The 24,074-nt window shown below is 56.4% G+C and overlaps 2 protein-coding genes across 9 annotated transcripts in view; one reads left to right on the forward strand and one right to left on the reverse strand.

Annotated features, from left to right (window-relative positions):
• The window catches only part of UNK (unk zinc finger), a 46,528-nt gene extending 41,710 nt beyond the window's left edge, over positions 1 to 4,818 (forward strand). For all 8 annotated transcript variants that reach the window (XM_086624244.1, XM_086624245.1, XM_086624247.1 and 5 more), the window contains one exon: positions 359 to 4,818. In XM_086624244.1, the coding sequence (XP_086480370.1) occupies positions 359 to 514 (156 nt within the window). In that variant the 3' untranslated portion in view covers positions 515 to 4,818. The remainder of the gene's footprint in view (positions 1 to 358) is intronic.
• Positions 4,819 to 7,387: 2,569 nt separating this feature from the next.
• UNC13D (unc-13 homolog D) lies at positions 7,388 to 22,690 on the reverse strand. Its single transcript, XM_086623962.1, has 32 exons — positions 22,634 to 22,690; positions 20,036 to 20,068; positions 19,659 to 19,766; positions 19,295 to 19,354; positions 18,964 to 19,030; positions 18,702 to 18,879; positions 18,303 to 18,347; positions 17,837 to 17,905; positions 17,562 to 17,631; positions 17,116 to 17,220; positions 16,711 to 16,803; positions 16,353 to 16,456; positions 15,949 to 16,066; positions 15,223 to 15,347; positions 14,406 to 14,496; positions 14,054 to 14,110; positions 13,541 to 13,638; positions 13,275 to 13,326; positions 12,819 to 12,949; positions 12,354 to 12,474; positions 11,618 to 11,761; positions 11,286 to 11,384; positions 10,847 to 11,053; positions 10,607 to 10,675; positions 10,186 to 10,265; positions 9,853 to 9,958; positions 9,705 to 9,776; positions 9,508 to 9,591; positions 9,093 to 9,213; positions 8,398 to 8,521; positions 7,827 to 8,032; positions 7,388 to 7,722 (listed from the first exon to the last, which is right to left on the reverse strand). Exons 1-32 carry the CDS (start codon positions 22,688 to 22,690, stop codon positions 7,616 to 7,618), a joined length of 3,201 nt encoding a protein of 1,066 aa, XP_086480088.1. The 3' UTR covers positions 7,388 to 7,615.
• Between the last annotated feature and the right edge of the window lie 1,384 nt (positions 22,691 to 24,074).

Here is a 24,074-nt window from a genome sequence, read left to right on the forward strand (position 1 = left end):
TCCCTGCTTTTTTCCCTTTTCTTTAGTACTGCAGAAATCAGCAGCCTATCAAAGCAATTCCAGGTGGATGTAGCCCAAGTGAGTTTTAGCCAGCTTACAGGAAAATACTTACCTCTTTTTTGTGCCTAAAGTACAGAGTTTAAGCCAATCAAAGCTGCTCTGTTGATCCTAAAAGTCCTAAAAGACAACGTGCTGTGCTGCTTTGCTTTCGCTTCAGAAGGTGAATGGGTGGACAGCTGCAGGTCCCTCCCCTGCTGCCTCCTTGCTGCTCCCCGAACTGCACGGCACAGGATGCAGGACGGGAGCCCTTTGGCTTTGTGGCTTTGCTCATGTTTTGCCCTGTCCCCCTCTCTTGCAGGCGGTATTTCAGATGCAGTCAGTGAAATGCCTTAAGTGTCAGAAGGAGAACCGGGTGGTGTTACCGTGCCAACACGCAGTGCTGTGTGAAACGTGCGCCGAGGAGGCCGAGTGCCCCATCTGCCATCCCAACAGGCCCCACTCTCTCCAGTCGTGACCTTCCAAGGACACTTGTTCTAATCATATCGTATAGAACTTTTTAACTTTATACATACGTACATATATATGTATGTGTACATATATATATGTATGTGTATATATATATATGTATATGTGTGTGTGTATGTGCATGTCTGTGTATGTGTGTATATATATGCACACACAAGCACATACACACACAAAACAAAAATTAGTTGCAGAGCACTTTTTAATATTTTACATCCCGTATCTAAACTGCCCCTCACCCGTGCCCCACTAATTCTAACTCTTGAGGAACTTTGAGAGCTGTTTTTAATACAGATCAAAGGGCCGTTTGCAAAGAGTCTGTGTTTCTCCTCTTTTTCTATTTAGGTGATAACAAATTTTTGACTATTTCCAGAAGGATTTAGAGTGGGCAAGAGGGGCTTCCACGTGCTTTCCAGAGGAAGAGTTGAGATCACAGGGAGGATCGAGGTGGATTGAAATGACTTGTTGATGTCTTCAGCCTCCCTGCTCTTTCACTGACCCAGCTTGGTTAAAGCCGTCCTCCCTGATGGAAGCTCCGCTGGGTGCCTGCCTGGTGGGCCTCACGTTGCCGATCTCTGAATGTGCAGGAACTTTGTCTGTCATTTAATCAGCAAAGTTCGCTTTTTAAATTTTTTTTACACTCTTTGTATATTTCTATGAAAAGAAGAAAAGAGGGAAAAAAAAAAAGTATTGGACCTAGAGCAAGCCAAACCCCAAAATTCAGTGACTAGTGTTCATTGCTGATACAGCTAACGTGTTCCAGGTCTGAGCAGCCTTAGAAGTACTGCCCTTGTGTGAGCTAAAGCCCTTTATGAAAGAAATATGGATGCAGAGGTTAGTTCTCTCCAGGCCACCTTTGTCTGGTGGTTGTCTCGAGACTTTCTACTGTTTCAGACCAGATTAATTTTGTTTTAGCCACAGGGACCTGATTCATAGTCACTGCTGAAATGCACGAAACAATTCCAGGTCACCTGAGGACACTCGTGATGAACAGAGTCGATGTTTCCTGTGTCAGCAGCTCAAGGATGGGTTGTGGACTACTGGGTCCAGAAGCCCTCATGCTAGAGATCACGTATGGTGTCTGGTGACAGAGAAAGTCCAACGTGACAGAGAAATGCCACCAGCTTAGGCCTGTCCAGTAGCTGAGCTTTCCTGTGACTTTCTTGACCAGTGTGTCCATTGGGTTTTTATATCAGGTGGATTGCAGTAACCTGCTGGGATCTCAACCAAAAGGCCGCTCAGTTGACTAAACATTTTTATTTTGCACAGGGATGCTGCCTGTGCTACCCCTCCCTGACCTGGAAAAGCACTGGAACCTCCAGCAGCCCACTGTGTAGGAAAACTGAATTTTTACTGGAGCCTCTCAGAAAGCTTCATATTTAATGCAAAGACATAATTAGGTTTGCTTCCATAATTCCACCTTTCCTTTACATGGAAGGGGTTAATATGCATTCCCAGATGATCTCTTAAGTGCAGCTCTGTGTAGTTCTTTTTTTATGTTTTTCCCATTAACTTGTTTTTGGGTTTTTTGGTAAAAATGCTTTTTTTTTTTTCCATGTGTATTTTCTTGTAACTAGCATCAGTTTTTTTTAATTTTTTTTTTTTTATGGAGAGACACTGTTGAGTGATTATTGTGGCTATGTTGTTTGGTTATAGCCTTTGAATGTCTGTGCCATGGGGCAGTGCATCTGCCTTGGTCTGATCTTAAGGAAAGACCTTTTATTAAAATACATGAACGTTTCTTTTTTTAGGAAAAAAAAAATAGAAAAAAAAAAAGTGGGGGGAGGAGGAAAAAGCCCAATTAAGATAAAAATTTACTAAAAAGTTTTTGTAACTAACTTAAATCATAGGAAATAAAGTCTTGAATCAGGTCTTTAATATTTATAAGAACCAGAGCTGATCAGCCTGTTTTGGCTGTTGGTTTGTAACACTTTTTATGAGCGTGGTGGTTTATCTGCTCTCCTGCCTCCCCGTGGGACTGCTCAGGGTGGTGCTGCCTTTGGCCAACCCTCTTTTTTCCAGAACTGCCCAGCACCTGGCTGCAAGACTGCATCTGATTGCCACAGGGGCTCTTCACTTGGTCCCTTCTCTTCAGATGGCACTTGTCCCCTGATGGCAGCTTTAGCTGTCTCCGTGGGACTCAGTCGCGGTGTGACGCAGGGCTGTCAGGGCGGAAGAGAGATTTTGCCCCCCGTTTCCGTGTGGGTGCATTGCGTAGGCAGGGGGTTGCAAGGAAAATTCCAGGGCAGAGAAAGCACGTTTTTTTCCCTTTTGAGCAAAACAGTTTCTCTGTTTTAAAACTTATACTGAAGGACCAAAGAATTCAAAACTTCCCCCGTTTGTGGCCCTTAAATTTTAACTTTCCGTTGCCACACTGCACTCATGGCAGAACAGCCTGAAGGAATTAGCACTAGCCCCTTCCCTTGCCCTCCCCCCCGACGTGTCTCAGCACTCTCTTTGCACAAGCACATAGACTATGTCTCGCTTTCCTCTGGTTCTTTAAGAAACACTTCCTAAATTTAGCTTTCTGTTAATTTGTTTGCTGCTTTAAAAGAAAGTAAAATATCTGAAATGTGAATTATTTTCTTAAGCATCAGATGGAAAAAGAGAACTTCATCTTTGACTATTTTGTGAATATTTGGGGGGGCCACTTACAGGACAATTTCATAAGCGAGTGAGGTGAGAGCAGGGGAAGGGGCAGCGTTTCTGATCCACTCCAGCAGTTATTACCGCCTGCCCCAGGCAGGAAGGATGAACCGTAATCACAGCGCTGCGTTTAAGGCTTAAGAGTCTGTGGTCAGCTTCTGTATGGTGTAAAAAGAGTCTTGTTGAAATAAACCTGGTGCTAATATGTACGGCCCCTGTAATGTACTGTCACGCTTCCTTCTGGAGTGGGAACTCCCTTTTACATGACATGCAGTAACACATCAGAACTAAAGGGGCTTTTTTGGCCCAGTCACACTTCAAAACCAAGTTTTTGGTCCTTGAGGCTTCTTGCTGAGCAGCCCAGCTGGCTGCTGTGAGCACGCCTGGGTCCTGCCTCTTCACACCGACTCCTTATTGGATAATGACATTTTCCTCCCCACATTTTTGGGAGCTTTGGAAGCGTTGACCTCGGTGACTAATTGTGCAGTTTAGACGCTTCTGAGCTGAGAGCTGAGCAAAAGGAGTCTTAATTGTGTTGTGAAACCGTGGTATCTTAAAGGTCAAGAAACTTTTACATTATTATGGAAAAACAATATAGAAGCAGATGGCTCAAGACAGCACTGTCCTGGGTAGATAGATACAAAAAAGCAAGGCTAGAGCTGTAGCCGAGAGCCAGGAGCTGAAGAGTTTTGGCATCGCTTTGGGCTAACAGGACCACTTTTAGATCGCCTCCGGCCTTAGATGCCGTAGCCGCCCGCCAACTGTGGCAAAGACACGATGGCGCAGGAGGGACCGGGGGAAAGTCTCAGAGCTGGAGCACAGCATTTTCCTTAAGCAGATTCCACCCTCCGAAGGGGAGTCGCTGCAGCTGATCCCCTGCCGAAGGGTTTTATATTTTTCCGTACATCTCTGAAGCTGAACCTGAGCCACTTGCAAGGCTTGTGCAGCTGAGACAATGAAGAGAAGTTCTTACCCTGTGGGGAAGCCCGTTACACTGAACGGACTCACTAATTCATTGCTGTTCCACCAGCCTCCGAATCTCCTCTCTTTCTGCTTTTCCCCCATCTGAGAAGGAAGAATATAACCAGTGTTTTCCTCCAGAATTATAACAATCCTTGGAGTGATGGCCAACAGCAAAATAGATGTTACTGATGTAAAACCTAGTGTTTTAAAGGTGAAGTGTTCCTGCAAACTAGTGACTGCAGCGGAGAGATTTCTGGGGCTTCCCCACTCCGTAGCTTCCAATGTTAAAACAAATACCGTATACGTTTTAAAAATAATAATACACACTGCAGTATTTCTGGTGGTAATTCTTGACCAGTCTCTTCCCTGCTTTCCCCAGGAGGAAGGGCACTGGGCAGAAGTGCCCCTAGTCCGTGTAGAAGTTGGCAGAATGGTGATCAGTGGTGTGTAAACCGTGTTGTTGATTCCATGTATAGAACTGTGATTTCAGCTGTCGTTCTCTCGTACTCTGTAAATATGTGTTTTGGCTGTCGGAAACCTGGTTTAGACTCTTTTCTTGGCAGAGTGAATTTGCATGTGGGGCTGGAAAGAACTCAATCTGTGTCACAGTTTCCAAGGGCAGGATGGATTTTTTTTTTTTTTAGAGGACAATAAATTTTTATTTTTTTGCTAAGAAAAAAAAATTATAATAAAGCAGTGTGTGCGTGTGTGTGTGCGCGTGCATGCCCGGGGTGGATGTGCAGCCCCGTGCCCTGCTCTGGGGCTCAGGGAGGTGGGAGAAATCTGTGCGGTGGAGCCCTTGAACAACAGATCGAACACATCTCTGCCTTTCACACGGCCAGTAATTTATTCCTTTTTCAGGTGGTTTTGCTCTTCACTATATGATCGAGATGCAATGGAAGAGGGAGAGAGTCAATGCAGTGGGGTTAGATGGGGCTGAGATGCCTTTGGAAAGGGTAAAACCACAGAGCAAAGAGCATTTTGTCACCCACGTTATTGGTCTTGGACAAGAATTTATCTCTTGAGTGTCTTAATTAATGCTTCGAAAATGCGTCAACCACTTACCCTCAGTCCAATCACAACAATAGTCCAACTCACCCAATTTATATTCCAGATTATTAGTAATGCAATAAAATCAGTAGCTGTAAGTGCCTGCCCCCTTCCCTCTTGTTTTGCAGCAATACCTGCCTGTGTCAGGGTTCTTCACCAGGGTGATGATGATGGGGATTTCTACCTCCTCAGTCTTGGATTTGCTAGGAGCTGTTTTTTTGTGTGCTTCAAGCCATATTTTTTAATACTTTAGGCTGTTCTCCTAGTCCATGGGCTTAGTTACGCTCTGATCATTTAAGGCTTATTAGCCCTTCTCTGTTAGGGCTAGGATTTCTTTTGGAGTGGGAAAAGGCCCATGAAACTGCCTGGGGCTGAGCAAAAACTCAGCTAAAACACTTTGGATATAAGTGCAAACCGCCTCAAAACAGAGGTCAGCCTGTGCCACCTGCTCAGGGCACACGTGTCTGCTGCAGCAAGGACAGCCTGGGAGATGCTCAGCCCAGAGCACCTTAAAGCACAACAATTTTGAAACATACAGCTAAAAAAAGCTAAAACTGTTCAAACCTGTAGCCTCATGTAGCAAAGCCTTGCAATGGAGCGTGAGGCCGGTCGCTAGCAGGTGCCAGCACCAAATTGGCTGCAGTGTGCAGGCGTGGGGCTTCCTCTCTCTGGGGAAGGGACCCTTCTCCGGAATCTTATTTCTCTGCAGAGCTACGAGGGGGGACGGGAATGAAACGAGGGATTTAAGCCAGCAAATGGCTTCCTTGTGAGCCAGCAGCGCCTTAATCCCTCCTGCTGCGGGTTTGGTTGAGCCTGGCCATGTCGCACAGATACCAAGGAAGCTTTTTTTTAATTTATTTTTTCCCCCACCCCCGCATGGAGGGCTTGACCTGAATCGACCCAGCGGTTGCTCTGCCCACCGAGAAAGCAGCTGGTGCTCAGGCACCCGGGCGGGTGATGCTTTTAATTCCCTGGGACACAGCAGCTCCCAGGGACCCACTGCAGCTCAGCCACCCCCTTGCAGGGTCGGGGCAGAGGAAGCTCCAGATTTTTATGTACTAATAATCGCAGCTAAAAGGAGCTCAAAAATACCCACAAATCGTTGGCAGCCACCTGCCTGCTGGGCATTTTTGCTGGTACACCGGGGCCACCCTACATGCCACGCACCCTGCGGAGCTCCTTCTCACCGCTGTCCCTGTGTGCCATAGCAGAGGGACACGGGTCCCTGGCACAGACTGGGGGCAACACCGGGGACGTGCTGGCTGCATCCAGGCTCTCAGCAGCCCAAAGCACTGCAAGGTTTGGCTCCGGGGGCTGCGATGCTCTTTATTGCTGCCCAGGCTCCAGCAAGTTCCCAGGCTGCCTCAGCTCCGGCACGGTCCTTGAGGTCAATCCAATCGGTGGTAAAACACAAAAACACACAAGGGAACTGTGCACATTTTTTTTTTAAAAAAGAAGAAAAAAACCAAAGCAACCTGCAAATACAAACCTGACGGGCTGCACAGGGATGGCTCCTGCTCCAGGCCCTTCTTGTCCAGCACCGTGCAGTGCCGAGGGCATGCACATCTGCCTGGGGCCCTGTAATCATCGCCAAACCACCACGACCAGCCTATCCTAGAAGCCTTTTGCCGAGCCTGAGCCAGACCTGAGCTTTACATACCTCATCAGGCTCCTTCCCAGGCCAGACCCCAGCTCCGTTGGCTCCGTGGGCAGGTCGCTGGGCACTCGCTGTGCTCGTGCTCAGCCCTGCCTGCCCCCAGCACCACTGGGCAGCGGCAGCTTTCCCAGCCCTTTGATTTATACCTCTGTGTAGGTGAGATTTTCTGCAACATCCCGTAACTCCAAACAGCGTTACCCAATTCCCTGCGGAGGAAGCCATCCAGAGATTCAGCATGGCCAAGCCCTCGGCTGTTGCCCCAAAGCACCCGTCACACACAGACTAAGCCCACGCATCAGCTTTATTGCTTTTAATTTAAAATAAGAGGCTTATCCACAAGAAACAAAAGAAAAAAAAGGCAGATTGGCCAGGGGGGGGTTGTCCCCGCGCCAAATCAACGCTGCTGCGTTCACGTTGCCATGCCGCAGCGGTGCAGAGCAGAGGGTTGGGGATGGGGACGGGCGGTGCGGCACCAGCAGGGACACGCTAACGGGGACGGCTGGGACAGCCGCGCGCTTTGACACCCCCCGTGTAGTGTTGCTAGTCCGGACAGGCGAAGGAATCCCCTGAAATACCGTGTGCCCCCCTCCCCAGCCACACGGGAGCATTGCCACCTGAAGGTGGGGGTGAGACGGGCACTGGGAGGTGGTGGGGGGGCAAAGGGACCCCCTCTGTGCCCCTGGCCCCTGTGGATGGCAATGGCTCCAGCACCGGCAAAACTCCCGGGGTCCCACTGGCCAGACCCCCTCATTTCGGGACCCTGTTCCTCCACCTCCCTCATGCCGTCTCCTTGGACTGCTTGGCTCGTTGCTTGCGGAGCTTAACGAAGGCCTGAGCCTCTTTGTCCCCCTTCCTGGACTCCAGCAGCCGAAGGATCTCATCTCCTGCCAGAGAGGAGGGGAGGGATGGTGGGAAACGCTTGCTGCGACCCTCCCCCCCCCCCGACCCCACGGGACCAGCGGGGGCTCGGCAGGGCTCAGCCACGTACCGCTGGGTTTGGGGTGGCTGAGGGGGAGTCGGGTCTGGGGCACCCGTCCCGCATCAGCCTGGTCCTCGTCGGCGTCGAGGCCAGGCAGGTGGCAGAGGGGGAAGAAGGCTTCGCCCTCCAGGTCGTTGGCCCCCAGCGTGTCATAGTCGAACACGGTCAGCAGCAGGCAGGCCCCCTCCTGCCGGCATTTTTCAGGGGGGATCAAGCTGTGGGGGAGACGGGACACAGGGAACTGTCACATCCCATCCCCTCCATCCCGAAATTCAACCTTCCCTCCAGGGACCAAACAGGCTTCCCCAGGGTGACACTCCATGGGAAGCCAACCCACCCCCACCACAATGACCCCAAACCCTTCAAAGCACAAGACCCTGGCACAGCCCCTGCGGGACCCAGGTGTTCGGGGGTGCCTCTACCCCAGCTCCCCCCGTGGGACACCATGGCTGAGCCACCAGCAGGGTGCAGGGGGTGAAATCCCAGGGCAGGACCCAGTTCTCCATCGCAGAAGCTCGGTTGAAGCATGGGGGGGCTGTGGGGATTGGGGGGTGCCCAGTGGGTGTCAGCCCCTACGTACAAGTCAAAGGCTTCATCGAAGAGAGGGTGCAGCTCGTTCCTCTTGCACTGGGTGGTCCGAGCCACCACCTCGGGGAACTCGTGCCGGGGCTCCAGGGTGAGCTGGACAAAGGGGTCACTCGAGCCTGGTGGGATGCAGACATCAGCCCCCTCCCCACTCTGCCCCGGTGCAGCCGGACACACCGGGGTGACTGGTGGGGGGGGGTTGTCCAGGGGACCCTCACCACCACCACCCCCAGCCCACGCTCCTGGGAGGGTACTGGAGCATCCCCAGCCCTGCCCACGCGTGGATCAGCCACGGGTGCCTGCAATAGGAGTGACCTCTCCTGGAGACCTCCCGAAACGACAGCCAAGAGGAGACACTGCACCTTGTCATCCCCGCATATTTTTTTGTCTGATCTGTAGTTTGCACAATGGAAAACAGCCGCCAGCCGGGGCTGCTGGCTTGTGCTGCAACGTGAAGGCAGCGGGATGTGGGCAGTGTCCTGCCACAGCCCACTGGACCACCCTGGCCCAGCCCAATAACCGCCCTTCTTCCCCAAATCCCCCTCCTTGGATGCAAAAGCAAACCAAGACAGAGCCCCGTTACTGTGAGCACTACCCAGGGGTGGATCGAGGACCAAGGACGGGGGGTCCCGGGGGCAGCGGGACTCACCAGCCCACCCATGGGCTCCCAGGGAGCCCACCTCCACCCACCATTGGAGTCCAGCGGGATGAGGTTGACGGCGTTGAGCACTTCCACGCGGAGTTTCTGCTCCGAAGGGCGGTAAAGCGCTTTGATGGTCACGGCCCCGTACTTCTCCGAGCTGGTGCCCAGCTGGGCAGTGGGGTACAAAAACAAGGGCACTGCCATTTGGCACACTCATGGAGGGGATGCCCGGGGGCCGGTGGGGGCTGAGTGGCCGTTTTAGGGTACTGGGGGGGCGATGGGCGTCCTCTTGGATGCAATGGAAGCCCCTCTTGCCCACCGCTGCAGCAGAACTAGCCCCAATAGCCCCAGGACTGGGAGGGTGGTGGGGAAATCCCGCGTTCCCACAGGCTGGCTGTGCTGGGCAGCCTCACATGTGCGAGGGGTGCAGGAAGGGGCTGGGGTCACCCTCCTGACTCTCACCTGCTCTTGGATCCTGTTGCTGAAGTATTTCTGGATGAGCTTGCGGCTGGTGGCGGAGCAGAGGGCCAGGTGGGTCTCCAGCGACTGCAGGGAGAACGAGAAGTGACAGTCAAGCACACGGAGAGGTCCACAGCCCGGGGATGCTCTCCCTGCAGAGCACCCAAAGGAAACCCTGGGCCCCCCCCAGCCCCCCGTACCAGGAAGGCTGTGGAGTGGAGGGTCTCCAGCGGCAGCCCGCAGCCCTCGGCATGGAAGCACAGCTCCAGGCTCTGGGGAGGAGGACGCTGTCAGCTGGCACCCAAACGCTCATCCCTGCTGGGCACACCTCCCCGACCCCCCCAGTACCTTCAGGGCACAATGCAGCTTCTTGTAGCGCTGGGTCGTGGCAACCTGCTGCCCCGCAGCCGCCGACAGCACGGCCAAGGTGTGATGCCAGAGGAGAGCGAGGAGGCTAGTGGGGGGAGGAAGGCTGTCAGTGGGGGTCCAGGGGGCTTCAGGCCTCAGCCAAGGGGCTTTGCAAAGCCTCATGAGCCTCAAAACTGGTTCATCCCATGGGGCTGGGCAGCCAGCCCCAAAGCAGGATGTCCCCAAGCCTTGTGGGGCTGGGGGGGACGTTCCTGCCAAGGAACAGTGACACCACTTCCCCCTGCTGTGGTGCACCCCCAGGGTCCGGGGCACCTTTTGAAGTTCTCCTGGACCAGATGCTCGTTGAGATACTGCAGCTCCGACTCCAGGAACTTCATGAGCGGGATGATGGACTGCAGAGAGAGGAGAGGGGCGTTGGGGAGGGCACGGAGGGGGTCGTACCCAGCAGGGCACAGTGGGCAGAGAGTCAGAGCACAGCTGGCTGGAGCCAGCAGGGCCGGGAAGGGTCCCAAGGGGCTCCCTCCTGCAGCGAGGACACGCGCAGGCTGTGCCCGTTCTGGTCCTGCTGCTGACATGGGTGTCAAACAAAGCATAAGGAGGTCTGGGCCCCATCGCTGGTGTGTCCTGTGCCCCAGGCATGGGGCAAGGAGAGTTGGGGAAGGGTGATGGGGGCCTCCACCAAGCAGGTATGGGTTATTCACAGCTGCCCAAAAAAGATGGCCCTGGTACTTACATCTTCAGGCTCCCGAGTGTCATTGGAAGATGAGAGCTCCTGGATGTGCCTGGCAATGCCCTTTTCCAGCTGCCAGGGAGAAATGCACAGAGGCACTTGGCATTTGCCCTCTGCACCAGCGTCCTCGTGCCCAGGTCCACCTTGTCTCCATCCCAGGAGCACTGTGGGCTCCAGGACCCCTTAGGTGAAACCTCTCCGCCTTGGGCCAGGGGACAAGGCAGGTCAGTGGCAGGTGGTCACCTTGGTGGCCAGGGCTTGCACCACATCCCGGACCTCATGGTCCAGGCAGGAGACAGCACTGTCCAGCTGGTTGTGCAGCGTGTGCTGGATCTGCTGCTGGTCGATGATGGCCCCCGTGCGCTGCTCCAGCTGGGCCCAGTCCAGCTGTGATGGCAGCTTCAGGATCAGCAGTCGCAGCTGCTTGATGTTGTTCACCACGATGCAGAGCTGGGAGAGGTGGGTCTGCTTCAGCGTGTCCCACATCCCCACCAGCTCCATTCCCATCCCCATCCCCATCCTCATTCCCACCCTAGTCCCCCTACTCAGGGGTCAACTGGTCCCCATGAAAGCCAGGCTCGGGACGTCAGCTGGGTGCTCAGCAGCTCATCTCCCTCTCTTCCCCAAAACCATGGCCAAATCCTGCCTCTCCCTCAGCAGTGGACCCTGCCCTGACACCCACCCTGTTGGCTGCTTCGCCCTCGTTCTGCTCGCTCAGCGACAGAGCCTCAGCCCTCTCCTTGATGAGCCGGCAGTACATCAGGGCGATTTTGCACATGTCCTGCAGGAGAGAGGAGAAGCCAACGGGACTCAGCAGGGCAGCACGGGGGCCACTGTGGTGCCAGGTGACCCCACCACATCAGCATGAGACGCTGGCCTCATGGAGGCCATTCATGGAGATTCTCCTCATGGCCATTCTCCTTATTCATGGAGAGATGGCTCCAAGAGCAGGAGAGGAAACTCCAGCTGCTTCTCATGAACATGGCATCCGATGGCAGGGCCCGGTGTACAAACCTCCACGAGCTTCACCATGATCATAAAGGCTTCCTCAGGGTCCGGCCAGTTGAGCTGCTGCCAGGTCTTCACGATCTGGGCGTAGCAGGTGGACAGGTCGACGGTGGACGTGCTGTGCTTGTTGTGCTCCCCAAAGGGTGTCAGCTGGGAGGGTGGAGAAAGCAAATGCGACTTGGCTTGTACGGAAAGGAGCCATCCCAGACAGGAGAGCTGCTCCTTTACTTTGGTGCACTCTGACCCATCACCAGCTCCATACATCCCAATGTCATCACCCAGTCACTTTGGAGAGTGGAGATGAGGATGGATGGAGTGTCCTGAGCTCCCCACATCAGGCTGTGCCCCATCGTACCCTAACCCAGTGCTGCTCGACCATACTGAAGAAGGGGGTCAAGGAGTTCACGGCCCCGTGACTGTCTTCCCTGCCCTCTTCCTAAAGGTTATAAGTGAAGGAGATGCCCTCAGAATGGTCCAAGCATGGGCTCATCAGCTCGCTCAGGCTGCCAGAGAGCAGCAAGGGAAGGGGCAGGGGCATGTGGTGTGGGGCCAGGGTGGGATCAACTGGTTCAGGAGACCACATCCTTTGTTATGCATTTGGGAGAAGAACTAGCCTGCTCCTGGGCTGCAAGAAGCACCTACGTGGTGGTCTCAACACTGTGAGCCAGACACAGCAGCAAGGCATGGAGGGAGTCGGAGTGTCCCCAAAGGACAGAGGGAGATGTTCCCCTCCCTGGGTTACCTGGTCCATCTGGACGGCTCTCTGTGCCCTCTCCAGCGCGATGGTGTATGCCTTCTGCAGCCACTGAGGCACAGCTTCCTTGAACCACTGGTGGAAACTGCTCAGAGCCAGAGGTCCATCCCTGTGGACGAGAGCATCAGCTTCTCCAACTGCACAGCGATGGCATGGGGCCATCACCCCTCCTTGCTGTCACAGACAAGAAACTCTGCCTCAAGGCAGAGGCAGCCTGTAGCAACACGCTAAGGAGAAACCTCCACTTGTCTGGAAATTGAGGTCTCCATCAGCGCCTCTCAGAGATGAGCCTGAAACCCGCTGGTGGTGCTCACATCACCACCAGACACCAACAGCCTGCTCTGCCTGCCGTGGGTGTAATTAGTGATGGAGGTGAATGGGAAGGGTCTGGAGTTCCTCTGAATTGACCTCTCGTTCCCCTGTCTGGCATCTCCCCTCTCTCCGGGTCGGTACCTCTTTGGGAGGAAGTCCTTCATCCGGTAGAGCTCCTGCAGGTTCAGGTAGAGCTGGAAAAGGCTCTCAGCCGTGGGCTTGGACATGCTGCTGTCGACCTCGCGCAGCTGCTCCTGGACGTGCTCTGCGACCTGGCGGTGACCAAGGGAAGGAGGGACAGCTGTCAGCGAGGGTCTGGCTGGGACGGCTTGGTCTGCTGGGGGGGCTCTGCAGCCACAGGGTAAGGGTCAGCTGAGGGGATTCCTCTTCCTTTTGGGTGGCATTTCAGGAGATTCATTGGGTCAAGTCAACAGATGACAGCCACTTTATGGGCATACAGGGAAAGACAGACAGTTTCCATGGCTTGCTCACTTTCCAGGCTTGCAACAACCACTTGACACCTGAAGGGTGGCCAAAAATCTCAGCCTGGCTTCAGACATTAGTCCCACCAGTGCAGAGCAGCCCGGGCTTGCTCACCAGGCTCTCCAGCTCCAGGTAGGCGATGGAGAAGATATCCAACTTCAAGGCGCTGCAAGAGAGGAACAGGGAGTCAGGACCCTGATAGCAAGCCCTCCCAGGCCACGACCTCATCATAAGGCTGAGGACAACACAGCTCTAAGAGGCAGAGATTGGACCACAGGGGCTCTGCTGGATCCCAAGAGTTAAGGAATGAGGCACCAAAGCGCCCTGTTGCTCTAGGCCCAGGGAAGGTGAATGAGGAGAGATCAAGGTCCAAAACCTACTTCATGAAGAATTTATTCCAGATTTTCTGGCACTGCTGAAGATCTCCTATCACCTCCACAAGCAGTCTGGACAAGGCTTTACCATTCTCCTCCATGGTCTGCAAAGGAAGGAACAGCTCATTTTGGATGCTCAGTGATTTTGAGATGACCTGGGCTCCGTTTTGATCTGATTTATTTCTATGATTTGTTTTTGTGGGGCAGTAATCTATTATTAGATCCACGTTAGGAGCACCAAGAAGTTGTCAGTAACATCCATTGTCACCATGTGCTTGCGTGGCTGGGGACCACCTCCTGTTCTCCTGAGCATCGCATCAAGGCCTTAAGCTTCAATGCAACTCAGCAGCTGCAGGTAACATGGCTCATGGTGTTTTAAGCTGGAAACCCAAATGCCTTAACTGTATCAGAAAACTGGAGAAGTCTTATCTCAGCCTTGTCTTCCCACCACCTCGGGCCTCCCACCCCAAGTCCAGCAAATTGATTCCTATAACGTCAGAGTCAGAGATGGGAACTGACCTTCACCATGGGCTTGAGGTGCTGCTTCTTCATGTGAAACCACTCTGTCGTGCCTGACTGCAAGAGAGGAGTCCTGGTGTGACAGCAGGGAAGCAGGAGGAGCAAAGCCAGCTCTGTCACCCCTTCACTCTCCCTGTCCCCTGGGAGTGGTCAGGACCCGGCTCCATGTGGTGGGAATCATAGGCTGGGATCACCAGGTTGAAGAGGGGTAGGTATTTCCCCCCACACCATGGTGGTCCGTGTGGCTTTGCTGAGGTGTGGGCATTGGGCAGGGGATGGAGGGGAAGGGAGAGCCACAGGGTTGCACCTCCCTAGGGCTGGGAAGGGCAAGACCCCTCCCCAGTTCCAGTACCTTGAGCGCTGTGGAGACCATCTGGGGGAGGTCGGGGCTGAGCGTGCACAGCTCATGGAACGCTTTCATTTTGCACATCTGGACCAGGACCCTGCAAAGTGAGAACCACTGGTGAAACCCGGCACCAGCTGGGCAGAAACAGCTGCTCTTTCCCCAGAGACCCTACCCAAACAGATCTTCCCTTCACAGAATCACAGAATGTCAGGTATTGGAAGGGTCCTCAAAGGATCATCTAGTCCAATCCCCCTGCCGGAGCAGGACCACCTAGATCAGATCACACAAGAACGCGTCCAGGCGGGTTTTGAACATGTCCAGAGAAGGAGACTCCACAACCTCTCTGGGCAGCCTGTTCCAGTGTTCTGTTACCCTTACTGGGAAGAACTTCTTCCTCATGTTTAAGCGGAACCTCCTATGTTCCAGCTTATATCCATTTCCCCTTGTCCTATCATTGGATGCCACTGAGAAGAGCCTGGCTCCATCCTCATGACAGTCACCCTTTACATATTTATAAACATTAATGAGGTCCCCCCTCAGTCTCCTCCAAGCTAAAGAGACCCAGCTCCCTCAGCCTTTCCTCATAAGGGAGATGCTCCACTCCCTTCATCATCTTTGTGGCCCTGCGCTGGACTCTCTCAAGCAGTTCCTTGTCCTTCCCAACAACGTCCATCCCCCATGGGGAGCCCAGGACGAGGGACAGGACAGGACAAGTGTCACAGCAGCCTAGAAGGGGGCAGAAAGGGCTCACGCGGGTTTTTGTCAAGCGTACAGGCTTTTCCGTCATGGTGGCCAAGCCATAGGACCCCGGTGCTCGACTCACCGGAGCAGAGACTGGAGCCTCTCCGTGGACCTTGGGACAGAGAGGGGGAAAATGATGCGGTACCTCCGGACGAGGGAGATCCCATAAATCAGCAAGGACTGGAAGGACTCGGCCAGCTCTGCTTTCTGGGCACAAGGAAGGAAACACATGCGGTCGTCCTCAGCGGCAGCCAGAGCTGCCGGCAGGACCACGGCACCGTGGTGGAGGGAGCCCGTGGCCCCTGATCCTTTCCAGGGACGGGAAAAACCCCTGATGCCTCTGGTAGCATCTCCGCGGAGGGGCTGAACTGAGCTTTGTGCTTCAGCCTCATTTCTATGCGTGAAAAAATTCGGAGTCCCAGCAGGGTGCTGGAGTGCTCTGGGAAATGAGGCAGGGAAGAGCAGGAATTGGGTCATATTCAATATTTGCAGGGGGTTGTGATTGACTCGATGGCAGCGATGGAGGAGAGGGACGTCAGTGCAAAGGGTAAAGGCTTCTCTGCGGAGAGGGGGAGCAACGCTGCGGGGTGAAGGGGCTCCCTGACCCATGGGGTGTCCTGGTCCCTGTGGCTGCTTGCTCCCCAGAAACACCCTGCAGCCACCCTGGCACCCCTGTACCCCACAAGCTCCTGCCCTTCCTGGAGTACCGGGAGGGAAACGGCCCCAGGAGCCGGGAGGAGGCTCCGGGTTGGATGCATGAGATGTTTCCCCAGTCTCTGCCCACTACGTGGTGCTGGAGCCCCCTCACCTGCTCTGGCCTCAGGCGCTCCTGCACCCACTGGTACTCGATGCTGGTGATCTGGTGGAGCAGGCAGCTACTGTTGAACTCGAGGCTCTGGTAGAGCTTGCTGTACGCCAGCCACTGCCTGGAGAGGAGGGGGAGGCTGGGCTGAGCCCCTGGGGACAGGGGAGGGCACCCAGGGACCAGCGTGGGAGTGTCTCACCCATGGCCACACTTGGGATGGCAGGGGCAGGACTTGGGTGTCCTGGTGCTGAGTGGGGCAGGGGACAACACCAGCCACGCTGAGCTTGTGGGAGAGACCGGCCACGAGCTCGTGGGAGAGACCGGCCACGGTCAGACGGCCGCGGGGAAGGCACTTGACCCCCACCCCCCAATACCGTGTCGTGGTTCCCCAGGCATAGAGTACTCACGCCATGACCTGGTGGAAGTCGGAGAGGTCCTTCTGTGTGGCGTGCAGGTACAGCACGGTGCTGGCATGCCTGCTCAGCTCCCCGTCCCAGGTGATGCTGCCGGCCTGCGAGGACACGAAAGGAGGGTGATGCATCCTGGAGCAAGCTGGGCTGAGCATGGAGGGGCACAGGCACTGGGCAGGGGTGTGATTTTATGACAGCAGGGGAAATGGGTGCCCTGCAAGGGGGCCAGATGTGGGCAGTCATCACCACCACCCTCCTCCCCATCACGCCGCAGCAACATTTCAGGCGTGGTGGGCTCCAAAGGAAGCCCCCAGCCCAGCCCGGCTGCTGGAGAGCTGCTTCTGCCCCTCGGTACCTGGTGCTGAAGGATCTCGTAAAACACCAGCTGCTGCAGGAGGTGGCGATGGACGGTGTAGCTCGGCTGTGTCCGGCTGCTATTGGTGGCCCTCTGAAAAGAGGCGAAGCAGAGAAGAAACAACCGTAACTTGCCTGAACACAACCAGTGAGGAGGGACCCAGGAACCCAAAAAGCGTGGGTTCAGCCAGCCCTGTCTGAAGCCACGCCAAGGGGTGCAGGTGCAGCAGGGGTGAGGGCCCCCCATGCTGGTGTGGAGTTCAGCAGAGGGTCAAGCAGGTTTCCAGCACGTGCAAACCCTGGTGCTGGCACCTCTGGTTCTGGAGCAGGGATCTGTGAGGAGACGGGCAGCTATCCTGTCCTGCCAAGGCAATGGAAAGGGACCCCCTTGGCCACCCACTCCCACCTTCTTGTGAGTCAGCAGAAACTGCAGGTGACACTGTCCCCGGTTGGGGTACGTCTCTGTCCGTGGCTCCAGCTGGTACCACTGGTCGTCGCAGCAGTGCAGGTCCTGCATGCACAGAGACAAGGGCGAAGCCCTGGGCAGCCTTCAGGGGTGAAGGATCCCGCTCAGGGACCAGGTCCCGCTGCGTTAACGGGGCAGGAACATGCTGTATTGAGTAACCATAATATTTGATTAAAAAAAGAGATGTTTGACCACCAAGTGAGTGTGTTGGACTGCCCGGAGCACCTGCCACCGAGCTGGAGTCCGTGGCACTAATTCACAGCTCTGAGCAGGGATCCTGGGTGAGCTCGGTGCTGCCACGGGGCTGGGGTCCTGCCCGGAGCCCGTGAGATTTAACCAGTGCCTGGGGAGTCACTTGGAGGAGATGGGGGCACCGTGGCACTCACCTTCAGGCGAAGGACCACGTTCCCCAGGAAATCATCCTGCCCTTTGTCTTTGCGAGCATCTTTAAAGATCCTGAAAGCGTGAAGGCGGAGGTGAGGAAGTTTCCTCCAGCCATGACCCAGCCATGGTCGGAGTGAAGAAGGGCAACACAGACCTGCTGCCCGCTCTCCCTTCCTCCCTCCCTCCTTCCAAAGGCAATTTTTAAAATCCAGCAGGCAAATTAGCATTTTCCAGCCCCTCTTTCCTCAGCAGTCATTGGGGCCATGCCAGCACCTACCGTTTGAGGCCGTGGAGGTCCGTCAGCTCCCCCAGCTTGTGCCGCACGGACTCTACCATGTCCGAGTCCCTGCGCGCGGTGAAACCCACCGCGGGGGAGAAAGGAGGAAATTCAGGTGATGGCAAAATAGCCCAGGGAGCCGCAAGGGCAGCAGAGAAGGAGGGAAAACATGTTGGGACTGAGGCCACCCCTAAAACCATCTGTCCAGCCAAAATCCACAAGCACATGGCTCTTTTTGCCATAAATAACAGAGGCAAAGCCAGCCTGGGCTCGCTCTGCTCACACCGGTCGCATCCTGCACTGTGCACTGCTCCCGCAGAAAGCAGTGGGGAAAGGGGTCCCCAGTCAGTTTCCGGGGCTTTTTAAAGGGTGCACGTTGAAGGACCACCCCAGGGACCCTCCCAGGAGGCAGGACCCCGCTCAGGGCCGGGGGTTGGGGTCGCTGGCCAGGGGTGCTGTCGCTCACCACATGTCCAGGTGGAAGCTGGCCGTCTCCACGTCTTCAAACTCCCTGCAAGGCACCAGCGGGACGCCGTTACTGGAGCAGCGCCCGAGGGACTGGCCGCGAATGGGCAGGACAGCCGGGGCGGAAAGGTGGGTGGTCCCTCCCTGGGGACAGCCCAAACCCCCTGCACAGCGTGGGGAAGCGGTGGGGGAGCCCCGAGGGAGGGATTTTTGCCACGCTTTTGTTTTTCACCTCCCTGGACCTGCTGAATGGGTCAGAACAGAAGCATGGCAAGACCCAGGGGGCATTGCCAGAGCAGAGCCCCAGCTCTGGGTTGGGCCGAGCAGTGAACCCCCCCCATCCACCCCCGTGAGCCCTGGGCACCCCTCCAACAAGCAAAGCCAAGGGGTGGCATATTACAGGATGAACGTCTCATCCCACACCGGGTTGAGGGTCTGGCTTATGACTTGTGTGCGATGGATTTGGTCTTCAGGGATGAGGTCTTTGACCACGGCCTTCATCCGCTTCTTGTGGTCGGGGTGGGCTGGTTCCCGGCTCTTGGCCTCGATGCCCAGCAGGCAGTACGGGTCACTGAACCCTGCGAGAGCGGAGGCGTGCAAGTCCCTGTCGGGAGCAGCAGTTGTCCCCTCTCCGACCGGGATACCCACCCATCTCCACTTACCGCTGACGTCTTTCCCCAGAATCCCCTTGGCTTCCTTCACGGTTGCTTTCAGGCAAAAAATTGGTCTCTAGAAGAAAGAAAAAAAATTAATAAATGCTTAATGTGACGTCTCTGACCCCATAAGGAAGGATGGGGTTCGAGAAGTATTTCGTTGCCGGCTGCTGCTCAGGCCAACAAACAGCTCCTGAGCAACATTTCCAACACATCCCCTGTACCCCAAAGCCCAAACAGAGGGGCTGCGAGGCACCGCAGCCCCCCCGGCACCACCCCGGTGTGGGGACCCTCCTGGGCAGCAGCAGCACACCGGGGAGACGCCGCCTTGCTGCCGTACCTCCAGTTCCTTGACCCGCTGCAGGATGACGCTGTGCTCCTCCGCGTCCACGCCGAAAGCCTGTTGTAGGTACCAGGGCTTGTGAAGGGTGGCTGGAGAGCAGCAAGGGCCTCCCCTCCACTCCCCAGGAGCCAGCCGCAGCTCGAGGGGAGAGGAGAGGAGCAAAGAGCCCAGCAGAAGGGCTGAGAACCAGCTGGAAGCTCTTGAGGAGGAGCCTTCTTCCCACCAGCCCGAGCTCGAGATAACTATTTCTCCCCATTTCCACCCCAGCCTCCTTCGAGCACTCCCCACCTCCTTTAGCCGCGACGGAGGACACGTCAGGGGACGGGTTTCGGGGACCCCGTGGAGCAGGCGGGGAGCCCACCTTTTGCACGTAGGTGTAGAGCTCCTGGGCGTCGGCGACGTGGTGGTGCTCGGGCTTGCCCAGGCGGTGCAGGATGGTGTAGAGGACCTCCTCGTAGAGCAGGGCCAGCTGCCAATGCCAGCACCTCGCCAGGGGCCGGGCCAGCATGGACTTGGCTCCGTGACCCCCCCGGGGTCAGCAGGGTGTCCCTTCCCACCAGACTCCCCCCGCCCCCAGCTTCTCTCCTGTCCCTGCCACCCCCGCCCCAACATCCAGCCCTGCCAGGCCACCACCAGCTGTCCCTGGGGAGCATCTCCAGGAGCTGAGCCCCAAGCCCTGGCAGCTCTGCCACTCCCTCTGGTGCCACAAAGAGAGCCATGGAGGGGTCATGCTCGTACCTCTCGCTTGGAGAACCGGTGGGACAGATCCATCTAGAGAAAGAAGAGAGGCAAAGAGGGTTCCCGTCAGGTTGTGTGATCGAGGGTGGTTTTAGGAGGAAACCACGGCAGGGCTGGGCCGGGATGCCCCAAAGGACGCTGTGACACCCCACAGACGCCCCATGGCCGAGGGACCGCTTCCTCCATCACCCATCAGCGAGGTAGCACAGGGCCTTCACCGTCAAGCCCCGTTAATGGAGGAGGGGGTGATGGGGATGGCAACAGCAATTTGGGGTGACCCATAGGGGGGTTTAAAAGCCAACCACCCGCCTCTCGCCCCACAGAGCTGCTCGCTGGTCTGGCCAGGTCCGGGCTGCAGAGCACCAAGGGACAGGGCAAGTGGCCAAAGCGCAGAGGATCTGCAGGACAGTCGGGTCAGATGTGGGCAAGGAGACATCAAAGCCACGGGGATTCGTGACTTGAGTCTCCCCTGCCAGAAGGCAGCACGAGTGCTGCTGTGATGGTGCATCGCTCAGTGTTGAGCTGGAGGTCCGGTCCCCACTCGAAGGACAACCAGCAACAGCAGTTACTTTCCAAAACACGATTAAATTAAACCAGCGCCACGTGCTGAGGCACAGCCCGGCTCCTACAGTGCTCGGTCCCAGGGGATCCCACTGCCCATGCAGCCCCATCATCCCCTTCCTCAAAAGTCACCTCCTGCTCATCCCAGCTCCGTACAGCTGCAGCCAGGAAATCAAACCACCTCTGCTAAAAATACCCTTTTCCCTGGCAAATCCCAGGTCTCAGCCTGTCCTCACTCCCTGTTCCCCCCGCACTGTAAAGGCTGAGTCCATCCTGCATCTGCTCCCGTAACCACGGGCTGGATTCGGCCACCACCACGGCTGAGCAACATGTTCCTGCCACGGCGCCTGGGAGGGTGATGGTGACTTTGCCACCACCACATGCTGGGTGACGCAGCCAGAGGGAAGAGGACCCGTGTCCCTGCGCCATCCTGACAGCTCCCGGTGCTGGAGCCTCTTGGGAACTCAACGTGACAACGCCAAAACAATTAATAGATATTTTTTGAAATTAGTTTGGCCCTTTCTGTGCTGAGGGGCGTACGCTGAGCACGGCCCCAGCTCCCTGCTCAGCCAGGCTGGCAGGGACGGACAGACAGACCAGCCCTACCTGTGGGTCAGCCCAGGCCCTGCAATGACCTTAGGATCCTCCTAATAGGAAAAAACTCCACAACCCCGAGCTGGAACATTAACATTTGCTTATGGCAAATCTAGGGCTGCCCTAATCTCCTGGCCATCTGGACTAAACTCAACTCTTCCACCCCCGTCGAGTTTAACCCTTGAGCTGCTTCTCTCCCACCTGTCTCCATCTCCTTCCTTTTAACATCTGGTGGGTGCTGGGGGCTGGAGGGGGCCTGGGGCTGCGGTGGCTCAGCAGCCCCTGTGAACGGGGGACCCGTTGCACCCAGGAGGGTCCCTGCCTGCCCCTGCCTGCCTCTGCCAGTGGGATCCTCCACCTTCCCCCACTCCCAGCACTGTCCTGGCTGCACCGGGGCACAGCATGCAGAGCACCATCCCGAATCCTTCTGCCCACCCCCCCCACTGGCAGCCCCACGGCAGGGCCGCAAGAACAAGGGTGAGAAAAAGGACTTTTTCCTCTGATGTCACTTATCAGCAAAGCAGAATCATCTGCTCCTTGCCCTGCGGCAGGGCCGTGTGGGACAGCACGAGGAGGAATCGCTGTTGGTTTTTTTTGGAGGGGGGCGGGCTGCTCTCTGTTCCTCCCTTCTGCCATAGGGGACGGTGGCTGCCGGATCTGCCTTGTGCTCGCCCATATGCACACGGGACCGGTTAAGCTAAAGCTGAGCTGAGCCCCCAGGATGTGTTTACTGCTGTTAATCCCCACACCAAGAGCCCAGCTCAAATCCAGGTGCTTAAATCCAGGACTGGATACAGCTGCCAGCATCGCCCTCCCATTAGCTGTGGCAGCGTCACCAGCGTGGGGGGCCAGCGTGACTGCAGGGATGGTGACACTTAGGAGAGAGGACAAGTCCCTGGGGACACACACCACCAGGATGGATCATCCCGGGACTCCAGCACAGGCGATTGTGTCCCCATGCTCCCAGCAGTGCTGGGCAGAGCCATGCAGAGCTGCAGGTCCCATCTCCATGGGGACAGCCACAGGGATATCATCCGTCCGGCCATGGCTGAGGAAGTCGGTTGGGTTGGGTTGGCCAAGAGCAGGGCTTTGGGGGCTCTGCTGGCAGCGGGGAGCCCCGAGGGGCCGGGAGGCTCTAACTGAGCTATGAGGGGACCCCCTGTGCTGGTGCATTGCTGCAGCTGCCTTCACGTCCCACAGCCCTTGGGGACAGGTCTGCTTGGGTACGGTCCCCTCCTGCATCCCCACGCCCACTCCTTGCTCACCCTTACAAAGCATCCCAGTCAGGACAGGGACTCGTCCGTGTTTCTCTCATTCCCCTTTTACAGCCTCAGCACCCAGCTCTGCACCCCGTGGACCCTCAGGCACACCCGCCCCGACCCCCTCCCTGGGGCCATGGCACCCAAACCTGCTCCCCAGTCCCGTGGCGTCAAGGCCACCTACCTCGGGGCTCTCCTCCCCGGGGAGGGTCCCCACGGGGGTCCCGCCGCGGGCATCCATCTCGGGGGGAGGCTCAGCACCAGGCAGGGGAGCGGCTGCAGCTCTGGCTGCCGCTGCTGCCTCTGCCCCTTGCCCGCCTGCTTGGAGGAAACCACAGCCCTTATCTCGCCACGGCCATTTTAACAAGCGGAAACGCGCACAGGCCTCCTTCGAGAGCAGCGCAGGCGCCCCGGCCCCGCTTCCCACCACCCCATCCTGCACGGGCAGCCCCTCGGCAACGGGGACTTCATGGCACAGACGAGACGGGGCAAAGGGAAGGTGTCACATCTAGTCCCTGCTGTTATTTATGAGCGAGGAATTGGGAGCAAGTGGACAGAAACAGTCCTGAGTAGGCAAAGCCCATCAGGGAAAGGGGGTGGTGGGGAGGATGGGTGGGGGATCTAGGCGCCGGTGTGTGTTTGGGATCCATTGTGCCCTGCGATCACAGACGGGCACCCTGCAGAAAGCAGAAGTCGTCTTCAGCCCCGAGGGATGGAGAGGATTTGAAACCTGGTGCCGAAGCTGGGTGGGAAATCCCTGTGGCACTCGGGTGAGTTGGCCAAGGTTGGGCTGAGAACTGATGCAGTTAGTGCACGTGCCGGGAGTGGCACTGGGAAAGGGCACATGGGCATTGTCCTGGGCGGGCTGTCCTGGCAGAGCTGATTACTGAGAAAAAAAGCAGCAGGAAACAGAGTTAAAAACCTTGTGCTTTACTGTCAGCGTTCGTTCCTGTAAACACTTTATCTGATCGCAACTCGCAAGCGGTCGCCTGTCATGGACAGGCCGCAGCACCCTCCCCTTGGAGATCCCTATCGAAGCGGGGGGAGGCGCGGGTGGGTGCCAGGAAGGTGCAGGAGATGCCCAAAGGAGGAGCTGGTTTGCTCCTGGCTGTCTAACGACTTACACCCACAGCCCAGAGCCGGGCTCAGGGGGGCTGCTGAGCTGCTCGGGCGTTCGCAGCTCCATGGACGGACCCACCGCCCGGGGAGGGACACCCGCCTGCGCCCGGCACTCGCGCACCACTGCGGCGGTGGCTGAGTGCCATGGGCTGGTAGAGCTGGTGCTGCACTCTCCATCGAGGGGAATTTTTGGCTTTCCATCCTTCCTGTTTCTGACCCCAGGCACTCCTGGCAGCCCTAAGGAAGATGCTTCAGATGCAACGTGGGGGACAGCGGATCCACATCGGGTTCAGCGGTGCCGTGTATCCTGCCAGGAATTTCTGCTTAATCCAAACAGGAAACCATGACCATGGAAACTGCACTGGAAAGTTTGTCCCTTTAACTATTCTGAAGATATAGAGAAACATTGTGGAGATGACTCCAACAGTGTGGAGGTACCTGCTGGAGGTACACACGCTCCCTCGAACCAGGACTGCAAAGAGGTGCAGGAGGACGCTGGCAGCAGC

This window comes from Tauraco erythrolophus, chromosome 20 (genome assembly GCF_009769465.1).
Source record: "Tauraco erythrolophus isolate bTauEry1 chromosome 20, bTauEry1.pri, whole genome shotgun sequence".
NCBI classification, from domain to species: Eukaryota; Metazoa; Chordata; class Aves; order Musophagiformes; family Musophagidae; genus Tauraco; species Tauraco erythrolophus.

What these genes read in the sequence shown, in the direction of transcription:
- UNC13D (XM_086623962.1), bottom strand. Translation starts at nt 22,690, where the DNA reads ATGGATGCCCGCGGCGGGACCCCCGTGGGGACCCTCCCCGGGGAGGAG. An exon ending in AGCTTCCACCTGGACATGTG is followed by an intron (nt 17,906 to 18,302) that starts GTGAGCGACAGC and finishes CACCGCGCGCAG; the next exon opens with GGACTCGGACATGGTAGAGT. An exon ending in TTCGATGAAGCCTTTGACTT is followed by an intron (nt 8,033 to 8,397) that starts GTACGTAGGGGC and finishes TCTCCCCCACAG; the next exon opens with CTTGATCCCCCCTGAAAAAT.